The 18,037-nt window shown below is 38.1% G+C and overlaps 1 protein-coding gene across 2 annotated transcripts in view; it reads left to right on the forward strand.

Annotated features, from left to right (window-relative positions):
- RELN (reelin) overlaps window positions 1-18,037 on the forward strand; it is a 492,672-nt gene that overhangs the window by 451,858 nt on the left and 22,777 nt on the right. For both annotated transcript variants that reach the window (XM_027573967.2, XM_027573968.2), the window contains exons 50-57: window positions 4,226-4,482; window positions 7,536-7,690; window positions 8,751-8,965; window positions 11,029-11,206; window positions 13,698-13,873; window positions 14,025-14,131; window positions 15,392-15,634; window positions 16,189-16,364. In XM_027573967.2, the coding sequence (XP_027429768.2) occupies window positions 4,226-4,482; window positions 7,536-7,690; window positions 8,751-8,965; window positions 11,029-11,206; window positions 13,698-13,873; window positions 14,025-14,131; window positions 15,392-15,634; window positions 16,189-16,364 (1,507 nt within the window). The remainder of the gene's footprint in view (window positions 1-4,225; window positions 4,483-7,535; window positions 7,691-8,750; window positions 8,966-11,028; window positions 11,207-13,697; window positions 13,874-14,024; window positions 14,132-15,391; window positions 15,635-16,188; window positions 16,365-18,037) is intronic.

Genomic DNA, 18,037 nt, shown 5'->3' on the forward strand with positions numbered 1-18,037 from the left:
ACTTTTTAAATTCCAGAATAAGATAAAATATGTTACCACAATGCCAGTCATGAATAGACCCAGTGCAAAAACCCATGTGAATTAATGAATATATGGTAATTAATTTCAACGACATTTTGGGAAAATAGAAACAGGAAGACAATATATTTATTTATTCAGTCATTTATTTATATAAGGTTTATATAGTGTTCCCTCCATTTTAGAGAATTGAGGACTTGGAAATACCTAGAGTCTATTTTTTAATTACTTATTTGAAAAACCCCTAGGGGCGCCTGGGTGGCTCAGTCGTTAAGTATCTGCCTTCGGCTCAGGTCATGATCCCAGGGTCCTGGGATCGAGCCCCGCATCGGCCTCCCTGCTCCACGGGAAGCCTGCCTCTCCCTCTCCCACTCCCCCTGCTTGTGTTCCCTCTCTCACTGTGTCTCTATCAAATAAATAAATAAATAAAATCATTTTAAAATTAAAAAAAAAAAACCCTCACAATGGGTTTATTAAACACAATGTTTAAGTCATTTAGAATATATATTCTCGGGGCAGGCACCTGGGTGGCTCAGTCGGTTAAGCGGCTGCCTTTGGCTCAGGTCATGATCCTGGGGTCTTGGGACCGAGCTCCATGTCCAGCTCCCTGCTCAGAGGAGAGCCTGCTTCTCCCTCTCCATCTGCCTGTCACTCTACCTACTTGTGCTCTCTCCCTCTCTCTCTCTCTCTCTGTCAAATAAATAAATTTTAAAAAATCTTTAAAAAAAACTCTTTAAAATATATATATTCTCTGCCACTGAACTATACACTTAAAATGGGAAGTTTAGCATAACATATAGACTTGTCAAATCAATATCTTATAAACACACCTGGAAAAAAATTTAAGTGTTATGTATATTTTACTACAATTTAAAAATATTTAAAGAAAATTTTTAGAAGTGAATAAATGGGGGCGCCTAGGTGGCTCAGTCCATTAAGTGTCTACCTTTGGCTCAGGTCGTGATTGAATCCTGAATAGGACTCCCTGCTCAGCAAGAAGTCTGCTTCTCCCTCTCCCTCTGCCCTTCCCCCTGCTCCCCTGCGCTCTCTCTCTCTCTCTCTGTATCTCTCTATCTCAAAGAAAGAAATAAAATCTTTAATAAATAAATAAATAAATAAATACATACATTCTCAAAGGGCAAAAAACAATCAATGTGACCAATGAGAAAAGTTAAAAAAGATCTAAAAAAGTAAAAGAGCATATTTGTTAAAGTGGAAGGAGGAGAAGAGAGAAGAGGGTAAGAGAAAGAAGAAGTTTGGAGGAGAGGAGAGAGCAGAGGGGAGGGGAGGGGAGGGGAAGGGAGGAATGAATACAGCCTAGCCAAGAAACAGAATAATTAAAAGCACCCAAAAAGGAAGACAAAACACAGATAATCCCTCCATACATGGCAAACCAGGTACAGGCTAAAAATCAGGTAAAAGAAAACCAATGAAAGAATCTTGTAGATTGTCATTTAAATTCAAGATATCTGTTAAGAAGAGGTTCAGTTGTGAATGACAGAAAGCCCCAAGTAACTTAAACAAAAGGTTTTTTTCTCTCAGTATAAATTAGATCCAGAAGAAAGTAGCCCAGGGCTGCTACAGCAGCTCCACAAGCACCAGAGACCCAGCTCCCTTCTACCTAATATTTTTGCCACATTCAACACATGACCGCTATCTCGTGGTCCAAAAGGGCAACTCTAGCTCCTCCACATTCGCACTGGCAGAAGGGAGGATGGGCAAGAGGGACATGCTGTCTCTCTTTAAGGACACTTCCTAATGGTTGCCCCTATTTCCATTCACATTCCAGTAACCAGAACTTAGCCACAGAAACACACCCAGATGCAGGGGAGTCTGGACATACCGTCTTTATTCTGGGTGACTGTTCACCTCGCTAAAAAGATGGGCTTCTATTATGAAGGAAGAAGGGGGAAATGGCAGTTGAGGAAATGCCAGCCACAAGCAAACATTTTAAATCCTGCACTTGCATTAAAGTTGGACACCAGTAAAGGAATCCAAAGAAGCTAAGAAGAACACAGCATTAATAGTGCAAAAACCGTGCTCATCTATTAGTAGAAGATAATAGATAAGCCAAGTAAACCATTTCCTTAGTCTTTATGGAGAAAGTTATAAAGACTCTCAGGTATGAGTTCCTGAACATTTAGCATAGTATACAGAGAAAAGGAAGTTGAGTTAGGATATAAGCATAACTGTCTGATCTGCTTTAGTTCTCTCAGGGAGAAACAAATTGACCAAAGTAGGAACAGTGGTCATAATTTATTTAAACTTTCAACAGCCTTAGTTAGATAAATTTCCACTCCAAAGGTTTATAAAATGTGGTCAAGGATTTATCAGAGAAAGGAAACTAATTTAGAAATAAGAAAGAAAAGAAAAGATAAAGATCATTGCTTTGGGTAAAGAAGTCTATTGTATGCCCTTCCAGGAGCAGATAGATTTCTGATATTATTTGATATACTTTAAAATGTTAAACATGCCAAATCAATGCTGATAATCGTACAAGGTGAGCATACAAAAAGGGAGCAAGGAGAGGTGCAGATGAACTTCAAAACTGAAATGCATGGGGAAATAAACTTTGGAAAAGATTATTTGCCTAAGCATTGATGGTCTCCAGAGTGCCATTCACAGTCTACACTTTCCTTGTGTACCCTTTGGTACACAAAATGCATCTTGGTCTTAGGCTACACAAAATATGGACATAGTCCATAAAGTATTTAAAATTCAAGTACTGAAAATCTAACCAAAACATCCTCAATTTGAATGGATCTTGATTGGTCCCCATCTGGAATATGGCCTACTATTCTGGAATCTACCTCAAGAACGACATAAAAGAGAAAAGAGGAAGGAAAAATAAAATCAACAAGGAGATACTATGTAAATAAAGCTGAAATAACGAACCCTCTTCAATGTGAAAGACAAAAACTGAAGGAGCCACCATCAATGTCCTCAATGTAAGGATTCTTCACAGGATGTATTTGGGCTTACTGGCCCTGTCTTGGCACACTAACTCTAAGAGGCAGCCTTTAAAAGTAAAGGAAGGTAGATTAGCATGGATAAAAAGATGGGAATTTAGGCAAAGGAGATTAAACCACAGGAAATTATTTTCCCCAGCCGACTTCATGGTTGTGAATACAAGTTCAAAAGGGTCTGATACATTCTTGGGCTTTAAATGCATAATTGCAATCAAGGGGTATTTTAGACCTCATGTCTAACTTGTTATGATTCATATTGGAGCATGGAGTCAGGTTTGTCCATGTCTATTCTTAGTGACTGGGTTGGGGACAGCATGCTGGGCTTCTTAGCCCATGGTTCTTACTCAGCATTTCTTAGTATAATGTTTTCAATAAAACATAAAGACAAAGTCAGTGTCAAACTACGAGCAACTGATAAAGTAATCACAAAAAACCTGGTACCCTCAGGCTGAGAGCCCAAATGTCCTGCCACAATCCAGTGTCTAAATTCTAAGCAAATTGCTGATACTCATGGAAGTAGAATGAAATCGAGGTGCCAAGGGAAGGAAGAGATGAAACCAACCCATAGGAGACAGAAAAAAAAAATTTAGTCTTGGCTTATGTCCACCAAAGTGCATATCCCTGGGCCTACAAATCCAGAGATGCCCCTGGGCAAGCAGAAAATTGCAAAGTCCCTTTAAGGTCTGCCAGGGACAGTTAGAATAAATAGGTAGTTCCACAATTCTTGAATTTGTTCACATTCTGTTTCCCAATTTAGGGACTCCTGAACCTTCATAAACCCAAACCAGTTTGTCGTGGTTTTTAAAAGTTAAAATTTTTAAATTTTAAAAATTAAAATTAATCAATTTTTTAAATAAATTTAAAATTTTTTAAATGTTGGGCGCCTGGGTGGCTCAGTTGGTTCAGCGACTGCCTTCTGCTCAGGTCATGATCCTAGAGTCCCGGGATCGAGTCCCGCATCGGGCTCCCTGCTCAGCAGGAAGTCTGCTTCTCCCTCTGACCATCTTCCCTCTCATGCTCTCGTCTCTCATGCTCTCTCTCTCAAATAAATAAATAAAATCTTTAAAAAAATAAAATAAATTAAATTAAAAAAAATAAAAATTTTTAAATGTTATCTCATGTCCTCCCCCCACCCACCACGTGACTTGTAACATCTTATCTCTTGTTGTAAATCTTTTACTCACATGACACATTTGACACGATTTCTTCCCCCACACGCCCCCATCATTTTCTCACAGATTTGTGAATATCCTTCTCCCTCCTGATGCTAAAGAGATTGCTACTCGCTTCCGCTGGTGGCAGCCAAGACATGATGGCCTGGATCAGAATGACTGGGCCATCGACAATGTCCTCATCTCGGGCTCTGCTGACCAGAGGACCGTCATGCTGGACACTTTCAGCAGTGCCCCTGTGCCCCAGCACGAGCGTTCCCCTGCAGACGCCGGCCCTGTTGGGAGAATTGCCTTCGACATGTTTATGGAGGATAAAACTGCAGGTACATTTTTCCCTAACGCTAAATAAAAATCCAGCAGAAATGTAGTGTAGATTTAGGTCTTCTCAAAGAAGTAGAATGTGGAGCCTCTTACAGATTCTCAAATGGTATAGAGACCGTGAAAATGCTTTCACCCTTTTGTTTCTCTCAAACTTCCTGATTTATGTTTTGACTACATCTTTTCTTTCATTCAAGCAGCAAGAATGTTGTAATAAATAGCATTTTGTAATGAGACCATTTTTTTTAGAAACTCTTCATTTCTGTGTTTCCTATATTTTCTCCTTTGGGTAGAAAGCCAACATTTCCTGGACGTTTGTTTGCATATCCAAAGACAAGTGTCTTGTTTTGCTACACGTCAGATGCCTTTGGGATGGCATTTCATGTTTTCGAGAGTGTCTAAAGGTCTTGCTGGTTACTCTTCATTTTCTCTAGAAGTAGAGCAGTGATTCTGGTGAACCAGAAAAGATCTCTGCATTCTGTGCTCATTTGTAATGTCTTGTTTTTGTTTCATTTCAATGAAACTATTCTTGTCTCCTTTTTTAAAGTGGTGTCTTATGTCAAGTTTGTGGCTTTATCATGCCACATCCTTGGTTATACTACATAAAACATGGTATCCTTAGGCAAAGTAGTGATGTTTAATTATACAGCTCCTACCAACACTGCAAGTGTTATCTGAAAGAGTTATCTGAAAATCGTTCTCTGATGAAGGTTATTAAGGAGATTGACTCACACAGATCTGGTTCAGATCTTGGCTAAATTATTAATTTATTTTTTCCCCGTGTAACAATTTACATAAGTGAGTTTCGGGTCAGAGAATAATTGAAGCACTGCTGCTATATGAATAAAAGCAAATATAGATTAGGGGTTGTTAAGCATCTGCCTTCGGCTCAGGTCATGATCCCAGGGTCATGGGATCGAGCCCCACATCGGGCTCCCTGCTCCACGGGAAGGCTGCTTCTCCCTCTCCTACTCCCGCTGCTTGTGTTCCTGCTCTCACTATCTCTGTCTCTTTTGAATAAATAAATAAAATCTTTAAAAAAAATAAAAAGTAAATACAGATTATTTTTTCAAGTACCTAAAATACCCGTTTTTACTTTAGGCTTGATTGGTGATATACAATTGAAGAATTGTAACACTGGTTTTCTAGACACTATAATATCTACTTACAGAAGTAGTTTCTGATATTTCAGAAGAGATTGATGAGGTAGTTGATTAAGGTAAACCTGCTTTCATCAGGATTCAGAGTTCTAGCATAAAATAAAATATGTGCCCCAGAATAAACTGGTATGGGGTATGCTTAATGGAATTCAAGTTTCTGTGCACTTTGACTTTTGAGTACTAGATGCAGGATTAAATGTAGCTCCAAATCCCATGAATTAGGATGGGATTTGGAATGAGAATTAACACATAATGGCAATGGGATTGTTAGCCATTTGAACCCAGACATAAACTGCTTGTTCTGTGACATAGGTTAATGCTCAGACGAACTCCAAAGGACACAACATAGGTGAAGGCTGAGTTTCAGTTACATTGTTTGGTCTCTCCTCTGACCCCTCTGACACCATAGAGCTCTGTGACTTGCACAGTGGCCCCAAGCCTCCCATCATACCCATTCATCTCCATCGTAAATGCTAGAGCTAACCAGGAAACTTTCAGAGACAGAGACCTATAAAACCAGAGTATATTGTGAATTTGATGCAACTTATGGATGTGTTCCATTCCTAAACTTTCTGGAATAAAATCATAATGTTAAAAATACTTGTTTCAGAAAAGAAAGGACATTGTGGGCGACGTGTGTGTGTGTGTGTGTGTGTGTGTGTGTGTGTGTGTAGATGCATATGTGTGTGATTGAGAAACAGGAGGAGAGATGATAGGACGTACTCTGTGCTAATCAGGTCATAGTCTTGCTGCCTGTGTTTTCCTTCGACTCTTACAAGCCTGTTTTTAGTCACTTAGTTGAGTTATAATTGACATACAAAAAGCTGTTGATTTTAATGTATACAACTTGATGAGTTTGGAGATAAGTATACACCCATGAAACCATCACCACAATCAAGGTCATAAATTGATTAATCACCTCCTAAGGTTTCCTCACACAGGCCCCCCCCTCCACATTTTTTTAAGCTTCTTAGCAAATTTTTAAGTATACAATACAGTATTGGTAACTATAGGCCCTCTGTCGTACAGTACATTTCTGGAACTTATTGCCCTGTATTCCTGAAACTTCATACATACCCTTTGACTGACATTTCTCCCTCTCCCCAGCCCCAGGTAACTGCTATTCTACTCTCTGGATCTAGGAGTTTGACTATTATAATTTGTTTAATTACCCAGATGACACTACCAGAATTTCAGTACAAATAGCTAACTCACTTCCCTATCATATTACTAAAAACTCTTTGTCCTTTAAGTCCTCCCTAAAAGTTAAATGTCTATAAGAAAAGAATTGGTATAGGGGCACCTGGGGGGCTCAGTCGTTAAGCGTCTGCCTTCAGCTCAGGTCATGATCCTCAGGTCCTGGGATCAAGCCCCACATCGGGCTCCCTGCTCAGCGGGAAGCCTGCTTCTCCCTCTCCCACTCCCCCTGCTTGTGTTCCCTCTCTCGCTGTGTCTCTCTTTGTCAAATAAAGAAATAAAATATTTTTTTAAAAAAAGAAAAGAATTGGTATAGGGGCACCTGGCTGGCTCAGTCAGAAGAGCACGTGACTCTTGATCTTGGGGTCATAAGCTTGAGCCCCACACTGGGTGTAGAGATTACTAAAAAAAAAAACTTAAAAAAAAAGAATTGATATACAAGTCCCTTTGCTTTTCATTTATAACACATACAATGCACTTTTTTTCTAAATGTAGACTTACCAATATTGGATAGGAGGTATATCTCAACCTCCTAGTATCCATGTTCCTAAAATGATATGCTTACGTTAGTGTTTTGCCTGTGGATTGTATGTAATGAAAGAGAGATTTCTACTGAAAATAGTACGAGATCTTGCTTAAAGTGAAAATTTGCTTCAAGTAATTTTGCTATAAATTTGTCGTAAAATTTTTGTTCATTTAAGTGAATGAGCATTGGCTATTCCATGATGATTGCACGGTAGAAAGATTCTGTGACTCCCCTGATGGCGTCATGATTTGCGGTAGCCATGATGGAAGAGAAGTGTACGCCGTGACCCATGACCTGACTCCCACGGAAGGCTGGATCATGCAGTTCAAGGTGAAATTGTTATGGTTACATAAGTAACCATCCACTAGCAATATAAAAATGAAAAAAGAATTTGTAGAGACAAAGATCATACAACGTTTCATTGACTTAAACTATATTTCGAAAAATGTAATGTTTTGGTAATGTTCATCTCAACTATATATAACTTAATGATTAAAAGTGATTAAGATGATTTTACTTCTGAACTATGCCAAGGTAAAACTTTCATAAATGTGTTTCTACTCAAGATTAAATACTGATAAATCAAAATAGTGACAATAAAAATGTAGGATACTGATTTCAGTTCCCAGAGTCTAAATCATTATATGACTTAGCCAGTTTCTTCCTGTAAGAGAAGCTTAAAGCTATTATGGTTATAACTACTTTTTTTTTTTACAAGAGCATTTTAATGTTTCTAGAGAAAGAAAATTCTAGAAAACAAAGGCATGATTAGCATTAATGCCAGCATCAGTTTTGGCCAAGATTTTATGTCAACCAATTTATTTTATGTCAACCAGTTTATTGTGTACCTCACTCCCAGTGTATTAACAACAAATGTTGCAGGATACCTATCTGCGTCAACAGGGTATTGTGCCTTATTAAAAGTACCTTCTGTTATCACTTCATTGCATCTTACTTGTAGTTGAAAGTGATTTATGGAGAGTCATAAATTGTACAACAAAATAGTAAACTTGGAAAAGCTGTTAGCAATCCTTCTTGGTCGAGCATTCTGCCAAATAAAAATGCCAGACCATTAGCACAACAAACAACAATTTGTAAGAGTGGGCCCAGGCCTTCCAAGGCAATCAGCCAGCCATGGCAGAAGCACAGCTTTCAGCTTCTCTCCAAAGTCCCTGCACAATATATTTGGCACTTTCTATAATTTGTCACCTTGGGCAACCACATCAACTCTCCCATCCATCAGCAGAACAGATAATGAACCTGAAAATACAGGATGGATGTGGTGCAGCGTCTATCAAGTGATCGGCAACTTTCTTGTTGCCAAGTCCTTGGAGCAGAAACATGTAATATGGTTTTAATCCTTTAACAATCTTTCTTTTCTGTGTACTAGATCTCTGTTGGATGTAAAGTATCTGAAAAAGTTGCCCAGAATCAAATTCATGTGCAGTATTCTGCCGACTTTGGTGTGAGCTGGAATTATCTGGTCCCTCAGTGCTTACCTGCAGACCCCAAATGCTCTGGAAGTGTTTCTCAGCCATCTGTATTCTTTCCAACCAAAGGGTGGAAAAGGATCACCTACCCACTCCCTGAAAGCTTAGTGGGGAAGTAAGTAAAAAATTAAAGCCTGGGTTCCAAGCATCCAGAAGTTCTTTAGGGACACCTGTTGAGCCTGAAATTCTGTGTAATTGTGGGTAGAATGCTCTCTTACCCCTCACTCTAAAGTTTCTCTAATTGGTGACCTCCATGATGAGCTACCTTATGGAGACCTCAAGTTTTAATCCTCAGACTTGGGCCTTGGCAGGGCCTTCCATTTCCCAGGTTTTAATCTCTGAACATGGGGACAGACCAATAGTGATAGTCTTAGAGCCACATGAAAAGGTGTATGCTTCCTCATGGATCTGGTAGACTGTGGTCCACCATGCATCACATGCTTTCCATATTACTGCCTATCACTCCATAGATGGAGCCAGGAGCAGACCCCAACCAGTCATGCTATTTGTACAAATCCTAATTCTTCATGCTGTCTGTGCAAATGTGCTTTGTAGATTTCATTTCTTCTCTGACCAAAGCATTACGTTCTGCACCTGCAGTGAAAAGTCATTAGCTGGGAGCAGTGGTGAGCCAAGATGATTAAACTGTTCCCTGAGAAGTCTGTGGATGAGTTAATTTAAAGCAATTCCAAAAGATTTGCCTTTAACTGTAAAATCAGGAAAAAAGATACACTGGCTAAATGCAAAACCTTCTTATGAAACAAAATTATGATATATGACCAGAACATATAGAGCCTTTAAATAAGGCACTTGCACTGGGCTTTTCCAGTGTGCCATAAATATCATTTACTACATGATCACTCACTGTTTCCTGGAACAAATCTAAAGGGCTTTATCAATTAACGTGCTAGGAAATTAGATCAGGATACTTTCCGCTGCAGGTAACAGAAAACCCAATTCAAATGGACTCAATTAAAAATGAAATGTATTATAGCTATAATGAAAAACTCCAGAGACAAGTGGACTCGAGCGTGGGTTGATTCACAAGCTCAAAAATGTCCTCAAGGACATTGTTACTTCTTTCTCTTTGACCCTGACTCATGCCACACTCTCCACACATCGGTGTCATGCTCAGCCCTCATGAACATAGACACTTGCAGAAAACTGAAGCAGAATGCATCCTTACCTATGTCCAGTGGGAAAGAAAGAGAGTTGCTTTTCTTTCAGAGCAACTACCTCCTCGCATCCCATTGGTACAAATTAGCTCAAGAAAGCCCATCCCTGACTCAGTCAGTGGCTAGGGGAGTTATATTATCCATATGACTCACAGGGGGTGAAATGGATGCTGGGGAACCACCACGACATCATTGCTTCATTTTACCCCTCCCAATTCTCTCTCTTTTTTTTATAATGAGGTATAACTTACATTCAGTAAGATGCACACATCTTAATCGTGCAACCCATGTAACCACCCCATAAACCAAGATACAGAACATTTACATCACTCCAGAAAGTTTCCTCATGTACTTTGAACTCTTTACACCAAAACTGTACAGCATGTTTTGATATAGGGTTAATTATGAGGCTTATATTTTCCCCAGAAGACACAGCAATGATGAAATCAAAATCTCAGGGCAATTGCCCTTTAAAAAACCCTTTCAAAATTGTTTTCTAATTAGCAGACTTGTTCTGAGAATATTGATTATCTTTGGGGATTCAGAAGTTGCTGCTTCCCGATCACCTGAGGGCTATGTGCATGCTGACAAGTCTCTGTCAGAGGATGTACTCACCTTCTGTACAGTTTCAGAAATGGCAGTTAATGGGTCTAAATGTCAACACAACCACTGGACTCCAGCTCATAAATAACTTCATTTCTGATGGTTACAGATTTGTGTTTTAAAATGTTCCTATTGCTTGAAATAGAGATTCCACTGTATTTTCATTTTGTCTTACAAGTTTGCTCACAGATCATAAAATTTAAATGAAACTGGCTTTAAAGGTCCATTACTAGAAGTAGATAATGGTGGTCAGAAAACATTTTTTATTAGTGCATTTCATCCTGCCAGAGTGTCTTAAATGTTTTTTTTTCTCTTGAGCACTGAATGTGTACACATAGGAAAATGGACCTGAATAAAGTTAACTTTGGTTCTCACTCCTTTGCTTTTGTGTTGTCAGTAGTCCAGTAAGATTGAGGTTCTATCAGAAGTACTCAGATACGCAGTGGGCAATCGATAATTTCTACCTGGGCCCTGGATGCTTGGACAACTGTAAAGGGCATGGAGATTGTTTAAAGGAACAGTGCATCTGTGATCCAGGATACTCTGGGCCCAATTGCTACTTGACTCACACTCTGAAGGTAATGTTAAAGCCCCCAAAAGAAGCGTTTACCCCCACTGCAGGTCATGCCTGAAGAAACACTGTGTGAGACTAATACTTTATATCATCATTCTTTGGGGGCCCCAGTAAATAAATCTTTGGATGGCAACTAAAGAATATGTCTTAGGTTTCTTAGATACAAAAATATTAGGATCAAGGCTGGTACAATTTATCAGTTTATAAAATAAACCAGACTGTGTCAATTAAAGAACATAAATACTCTGCTTTTTTTTAAAGCAGACTCTTAATTTGAAATCAATATTAATTCTTCACATTTTCAGTAGATGTACTGTTTGAAAGAAGATGCTAATGTTATGAAGCAAATAACCTAGAGTCATTATCACAAAGAAACAAATTTTCAAAAATGACTAAACAGTACCTGCATTTTTTAATTGAATTATAACTGACATACAATGTTATTTTAGCTTCAGGTATGCAACACAGTGATTGGAAAATTCTGTGCATTACTCAGTGCTCACCATGATAAGTGTAGTCCCCATTATGTCACCATCCAACATTATTACAATATTATCATGACCTGAATTTTTGTTCAGAAAATTCAGTGTTCTGATGAGCACTGCTGAAACGTGGCTGGTATTAAGAATAGAGAGGTTGTTCTTGGAAACTTTAGCTGTTACATCATTATTTAATGTGCAAAGTAAATACAGTTGCCCAACACAGTTGCCATATATGCATTCTGTTTCTACGAACAAATTCAGTGCATTCGTCACTGCAGTAACAGAAAAACGACTAAGCCAAAAAAGCACAGGTGGCTGAAATCAAATATGTAAGTGGCAAACAATGTAAATCAAACCTATCCTGTCATTTTTTTTCCTATAAGACACCAACAACTTTGGAATTAATAAGTTAAAAAAATAACATTGGAGCAATACTTGTGTCTGAAGCTGTTGTCTATTTGTTATCAAATGAGATTATAACATGAGAAACCTAGCCATAGATAATGAATTAACTAAAAAAAAAAATCTAGTTTCATGAGCATTCAAATTTTGTTAATATTCCTCAGTTGGATAAGAAATTATACAAGTCTATATTATGAACTCAGATCAGACCTTTCTAATGAGAGTTTACATGGTTAACAGTGCATGTCTTCTGACTCTTGTGTTCTTATGTGTAAACCTTCATTTTTAAAATTGCATTTATTTGTTGGGGTGCCTAGGTGTGTCATTCGGTTAAGCATCCAACTCTTGATCTCAGTTCAGGTCTTGATCTCAGGGTTGTGAGTTCAAGCCCTGCATTGGGCTCCATGCTGGGCGTGGAGCCTACTTAAAAAAAAAAAAAAATTACATTTATTTGCTCATATCAGTAAGATAAGGAAAGACTGCCACGTGACTACATGTCCTTAACTATAAAGATGATTATGTTCTGAGTTTGAAGAGAGTCCTTTTAAATCATTTTAACTACACAGTAAGATACCAACTACACAACTCATCTAAAGAAATGAAAAAGTAGTTTTTCTGTATACAGTTACTGCAATTGCATCTGTAACAAATTGTTTTCATGATACATCATTTCTATCATTTAAGAAACAAAAAACAAAAGAATCATGCCTCAACACAGTGCAAAAGTATTATAGACAAAATGAATAGAAAAATCAGGATGTTTACAATGATGTGAGGGGATGAAATAATTTTGCATAAAATGTAACCATAACAGACCCTAATATTTTATTTATCTACTCTCTTTGGAAAATAGACTATTCCTGATTGTTGGTCATTCTTAGTTAGGATAAACTGGAGACCTGGGGAACATATTCTAGATTTTGAGTATTTCTCATCATCATTCTGAATCTTGACCCTGATAAACATGTAAAACCTGACTTCCAAGGTTGATTTTCTTTTGACTTCATACAAAAAGCTTTGGTTTCAAGCGTCCCTGACTAACCATATGGACATTCTAAGTTCACACTGTCCTAGAAGCTAAAGGGTCCTGGTTGCTTAAAGCAGTCCCCAAAGTGGGGGGGGGCACACACTCCTGGGGGAAAACAAAACAACCCATAGAAAAATGTTAGGGAAAAAAGTGCTAGAACATCTGTTTTATTTTATCTTATGCCTTTAAATTTTCATTTTTTATGCATGTTTCATTATATGATAATAAATTACAATTGTACTTTCATATACAATATAAATAAATATTTGGAGACTATATGCTTAAGTAACTTCACAAAGAGGAGGGTTACTATAGCCAACTTGCAATTGTTTTATTTTATGATTCTTTCTAGACTTAAAATTCCAATGACTGAACATTATTTAATCACTTTACATGATCATAATATATGATGAAAAAGAACATTTGTAGAGATATCTTGGCTTTTTTTTCTTAATATCTTTGGAAAAGCATTTGAAATCAGCCCTATTTTTTCAAGTCCAAGATGAAACTACGTTGTCTAAATTATTCCATAGTTATTATCTGAAATTGTTACTTTTAACCACATCCCACTTACTTGTTTCCAGACTTTCCTGAAGGAACGCTTTGATAGTGAAGAAATCAAGCCCGATTTATGGATGTCCTTAGAAGGTGGAAGTACCTGTACCGAGTGTGGGATTCTTGCCGAGGACACCGCGCTCTATTTTGGGGGATCCACTGTGAGACAAGCTATTACTCAAGATCTGGATCTCAGAGGGGCCAAGTAGGTCGTTTTTGGTTATTTTTAGCACAGCATCGCAAGTTGGCCCTAAAGTAAGGAACACATTTACGGCAGAAGTTGTTATCCGGGACTTGAGTAGACTATTTGTTCTAATTCACTGTTCTGATGGATAATAATATGTGTTTGCATTCAGATTCCTGCAGTACTGGGGACGCATCGGTAGTGAAAACAACATGACCTCCTGCCATCGGCCCATCTGCCGGAAGGAAGGCGTGCTGTTGGACTACTCTACTGATGGAGGCACGTTTCAGGGGTGAAAGCCACACCTTGGAGCACATTCCCAGTTTACATCCAGTGCCCCTCCATAAAGTTTCTGCAAAGCTTTGCCTCCTTTGCAGTGAGAATAGTGAAAATCACAAAGAGAAAGCTGCAGATCTTAGTCACGTTACACTTCCATACATGAGACCTGTGTGTTCCACAGAATCTACCCACGAGGGGATAAGAGAGAAATCGCACCAAAAAATAAGCTCCAAGCTTTATGAATAAAGAAAAAAATCTGGGGCGCCTGGGTGGCTCAGTCGTTAAGCGTCTGCCTTCGGCTCAGGTCATGATCCCAGGGTCCTGGGATCGAGCCCCGCATCGGGCTCCCCGCTCCGTGGGAAGCCTGCTTCTCCCTCTCCCACTCCCCCTGCTTGTGTCCCCTCTCTTGCTGTGTCTCTCTCTGTCAAATAAATAAAATCTTTTTAAAAAAAAGAAAAAAATCCGTGTAACTGAAGCTTGATTATCAATGACATAATTAAGAAATAAATTTTATATGGTTTCCAAGTTAAGATCATTTTAAAAACATTTTAAAAGCTTTTGTGTGAACAATAAATAACAATGAGTCTGCAAGAAAATTTTATTGTGAAAGAAGATAGTCTGAATTCATGAGTCTTTCAAAAACATTTTAATAAAATTCGATTGTATTATTTTGAAGTAGCTGAAACCAGACCAAAAATACCGTGAAGTCCTTAGGAGATCAGTTTTAGCAGATAGGTATCATTTGAATAACTAGCAGAGAAATAGATGAACTTAAAGTATTTTAGGGTATTCAAAAGTGTTTCCTTAAATAATTTAAACATCCCACCTACACTTTTATCAACTGATAAAGAAACTTATCAGTCCAACAAAATAAAAATTGCCTAGAATTAAAATAGCTACATTAAAATGTTAAATTACTAGGAGTTCCTGTCCAGAAACATGCAAAACATGGATGTATCTCATTATTTATGAAAAATAATGAACATAGCAATCTAGAACAAAATTTTAAGAACAGAAAATATATAATTTTTACTTCAGTGTTTTTATTTTTGGCCCAATATTTCTAACTACCCTTCCCCTCATACCATCAGCCTGATTTTTGAAACAGTGGTGAACCCTTATAGTAAAGTCAATGAAATCAACTCTCATTTCCTCATTGAAGCTTTCTTTGGGAAGCTTATTTATGGTAGCTGCAGTCTACTGTTGCTTTGTGGAGCTTTTTCCAGATATGTTACTATGTTGGTGTATTTGTTATGATAGGAATTACTTGGACTTTGCTCCATGAGATGGATTACCAGAAATACATCTCTGTTAGACACGACTACATACTCCTCCCTGAGGACGCCCTCACCAACACAACTCGACTTCGCTGGTGGCAGCCTTTTGTGATCAGCAATGGACTCGTGGTCTCTGGAGTGGAGCGTGCACAATGGGCACTAGACAACATACTGATTGGAGGAGCAGAAATCAATCCTAGTCAACTTGTCGACACTTTTGATGATGGTAAGAATTTTGTGAGCCTTTTGTCTGCTTATGTCTTTAGATGAGTTACCACATGAAAAGCATTCAGAAGAGTACCTAGCACATATTCACTGCTCAACAAATATTAGCTATTCTTTTACCCAGTGGTCTATAAATCTTCAATATTAACTGTTTGTTGAAATGTCGACTGAGAATTTAATAAATTCTGTTAAAGACAAAATGTCTAGCTCTAAATATAATTTGAAATTTCAATATCCAAAATAATTTTAGTTTCTTTAGGAATTTCTGCACCACAGAGATGCATTTTGCATTGTTTTAAAAGTGTGTCAAAATTTTTGTAATGGTGCAAGTCAACCAGACTAGCAGTTACAGTTTTTAACTTGGGTAATCATTATGTGAACATTTAGTAATATTTTCTAAATTTGATTGATCACCTTGGATTTATATATTATACCAATTACATAAAAATCATTTTTAAAGGCTAAGCAAAAAGGCAGAGCATAGACATTTAAGTAATTCAACAATAAACCAACAAGAGAGTAACATGCCATATTGCTTCCAATTTACCTTAACAGAAGGTACTTCCCATGAAGAAAACTGGAGTTTTTACCCTAATGCAGTAAGGACAGCGGGATTCTGTGGCAATCCATCCTTCCACCTCTACTGGCCGAATAAAAAGAAGGACAAGACTCACAATGCTCTCTCCTCCAGAGAACTCATTATACAGCCAGGATATATGATGCAGTTTAAAGTAAGGGGAAGTGGCTCTTTCAAACAGAATATGGCATTACATTACATTGGGGATGGAGGGTGGGAAGAATGTTTATTTGAACAACTCTAAGGAGATGATTGATTTCATTCATTAAAGGAGACTTTATCTTATGAAGAAAAGAAGTAATCTTTAGCAAAGGCCTTTATCAGATAGGATTGTTTGAGCACAGACAAAATCAATTAGTATGTTGGGACATAGCAAGAAATGTAACTGTATTGTATTTCATATATGTAATCTTGAGTTCAGTTTCCCAAACCCTGGAAATGAAAAGCTCATATGGGTACATCTGCCTACTCTGCCTATTTTTCTTTCTCTCTCTCTCTCTCTCCCTCTCTCTCACACACACACACACAGTTTTTGTACCTCTTACTCTACACTGATTTCATATATTAAGCCACTTTCTATCCTTTTCTATCATCTATTTTTTTTTTTTTTTTTTTGGTCTCTGACTTCTAAACACAAACATGCACAGTAGCCTGGTTGGAACTCCTCCAAACCCTCAGATTTAAAAAGGACTCTCAAATCTTTTACATTCATATTTTATTCATAGAGGAGGGTAAAAGGGAAGTCATAGAAGATCATTAATAGTCAGATAATCTGAGAGAAAGATAAAGCAATATCAATTGATGTTCTTTTCATTATAAAACATTTTTTAAAAATATTTATTTATTTGAGAGAGCGAGCATGAGAGAGAGAGAGAGCACATGAGAGGGGGTAGGGTCAGAGGGTGAAGCAGACTCCCCACCGAGCAGGGAACAAAATGCGGGACTCAATCCAGGGACTCCAGGATCATGACCTGAGCCGAAGGCAGTCTCTCAACCAACTGAGCCACCCAGGCACCCTATAAAACATATTTTTTAAAAAGGGATGTTACAGAAATACACTTTGTTACTAGATTACTTTAAAGACAAACATTGGTTGTTTACTTAAAACATTTGTTAAATGTTTTAAAAAGATGTCCTACAATGATGGTTAATAGTAAGAATCCTTTCTAGCAGGAATAAAAATGTATTCACAGCTGGTAGGAGAGAGAAATGGGGAGCTGTTATTTAATGGGTATAGAGCTTCATTTCTGCAAGATTTAAAAGTTCAGACCTTTTGCAAAAAAAGATGGGGGTAGGGGTATTCACTGTTTTCCTCAGTTTTATGTTAAACTTTCCTTCAGAGACTAAGGGGTGAGGAAATCTCCCCAAATGCTTCCATTCCCTAGGACTATCCTTAACTTAGTGGCATGAAGGATGCTCAAGGTCATATTCAGTGATACACCACCCCTAATTCCAAGCCACCTCCTATAAGAGTGAAGATTTTTCCTCTAGCAGGCCCACACTGGGCCCCTATCAAAGCCATCATATTTGATTAAGTTGATAGGAGCCTCCTGTCTTGCTGCCTCTGTTAACCCAGAACTGAAGAGATGGACATCTTCTTCTCTAACCGAACCCATTTGTTTAAAAAAAGAAAAAACTTCGTCCCCCAAAATGTAATCCTTAAAGTATCACCAACACTGCATTTTTCTAAGTCACCGTAGACTTCCTAAACTTCACCTGTCTCTGACCTTTCCTTTCCGATCTGTACCCCTGGGCACTGTTGTCTTTGCCCTCCCCGGCTGGTACCATCATGTCCTTGTCCTTTGGCTCTGGGTTCTCTGCCAGTTC

The sequence above is a fragment of the Zalophus californianus genome, chromosome 12 (assembly GCF_009762305.2).
Source record: "Zalophus californianus isolate mZalCal1 chromosome 12, mZalCal1.pri.v2, whole genome shotgun sequence".
NCBI classification, from domain to species: domain Eukaryota; kingdom Metazoa; phylum Chordata; class Mammalia; order Carnivora; family Otariidae; genus Zalophus; species Zalophus californianus.